At 56.1% G+C, this 1,510-nt stretch overlaps 1 protein-coding gene across 1 annotated transcript; it reads left to right on the top strand.

Moving 5' to 3' along the window:
* Positions 1 to 319: 319 nt before the first annotated feature.
* On the top strand, positions 320 to 1,502 carry PPTG_14447 (hypothetical protein; the record flags this gene model as incomplete). Its single annotated transcript, XM_008911757.1, has 5 exons — positions 320 to 527; positions 554 to 996; positions 1,068 to 1,220; positions 1,277 to 1,316; positions 1,432 to 1,502. The coding sequence occupies 5 exons, from the start codon at positions 320 to 322 to the stop codon at positions 1,500 to 1,502; spliced, it is 915 nt and encodes a 304-aa protein (XP_008910005.1).
* Positions 1,503 to 1,510: the final 8 nt, after the last annotated feature.

The following is a 1,510-nucleotide window of genomic DNA, read 5'->3' as shown; positions in this document are numbered from 1 at the left end:
CCTGTGGTGCTACCTACGGTCAAACAGGTTGAAGAACTGTTAGTCGTGAATTCGATGGATCACCACGAGTCAAACGAGGCGGTGGAGCGTGTAGCGCAATCGTGTGGAAGTTACCTGAATGGATTGTCGTCGCAGCCGAATCGAAGTACCTGCCCGACCTAACTGTGAACGAGGCGGAGTACCAGGGCCTGTTGTTAGGGTTCGATCTACTCTCCGGCTTGGATCGGGGACACCTGATCATCTGCGGAGACTCCAACTTGGTGATCCGGCAGATGCGAGGCGAGTTCGAGTGCGTCGACGGGCACTAGATCGGCTGAGAATGTGGCCAGCCCACGAGTTCCTGCATGTCAAACGAGACTGGAATCAGAGCGCGGATCGGTTAGCCAACACCGCGTTGCACCAACAAGAGGGCATAGCGGTTACCTCGGAAGTGGACCGCGACGATTTGGTTGTCCTTACCCGGCTTCAGGAGCTCCTACTCCCGAAGGACGACGATCCTGTCGCCGGGTGGCCGCGACGACCCGATCGTGAACACGTTTGAAGAACTCGCCAGAAGTGCTGCCGCTGGATGTGGTACAACGCATCAGGACGGACCGGATCCAGCGAGCACAAGACGAAGAGAAATGGGTCGTAAACCTCAATGCGTATCTGTCAGGCGACTTTGGAGAGTTGGATGGCGGTGAGGCGCGGGCGGTTGGCAAGATCGCGGGCGACTACGACGTGGACGAAAGTGGGCTGCTTTTTTACAGCACGCACGCGGGAAGAGACGACGGCGACCGCGATCGACTGGCGAAGCTAGTGGAACCGGAAGATTTGCAGCAAGATGTACTCCACCACTATCATACAAGTCTGGAGGGAGGGTCGGAAGAACTTACCAGCGGATCAGGACGCACTTTCACTGGCGCGGTCTGTTTAAGAGTGTACGACGATACGTGGGACATTGCACGGATTGTGAAACCGGGAAGGGACGCCCAACTCTACGAGGAGAGTCGACGGGTAACATACAAGCGACGTACCCCTTCCAGTGTATCGCGATGGACCACATCCCGTCTCTGCCGATGTCGTAGAAAAGGAACACCGAGCTGCTCTTCTGGGTCGACCTCTTCTCAGGTTATGTGATGGCCAAGGCCAGCGCGTCACGAACCGCGCAAACGATCGCGGAGAGCTACGAGGAATGTGTATTCCCAGATTTGGAGCAAGCGAAGCCATCCGGCACGATCGTGAGCCATGATTCATGTCTGATTTTTTCCGCGCCTTCAACCGCATAGTGGGACAGATACAGCGTGCCACTATGGTGTACCGCCAACAAGCCAATGGTACGGTCGAACGGATGGTGCAGACTCTAACCAGAGCTTTGAAGATGTATGTCGCAGATATAAATCAGAAAGACTGGGACGAGTACGCGGAGCGCCTGACGTTCGCCCTCAACAGGACGTACGACCGTGTTCGAGGCGAAACGCCGTTCTATTTGGTCCATGGATGGGACGCTCGATCTACGCTAGAAGCGACA

Source organism: Phytophthora parasitica (genome assembly GCF_000247585.1).
Source record: "Phytophthora parasitica INRA-310 unplaced genomic scaffold supercont2.43, whole genome shotgun sequence".
Classification (NCBI taxonomy): domain Eukaryota; phylum Oomycota; class Peronosporomycetes; order Peronosporales; family Peronosporaceae; genus Phytophthora; species Phytophthora nicotianae.
The sequence above is the reverse complement of the archived record's forward strand: the minus strand, read 5'-3'. Positions and strand labels throughout refer to the sequence as shown.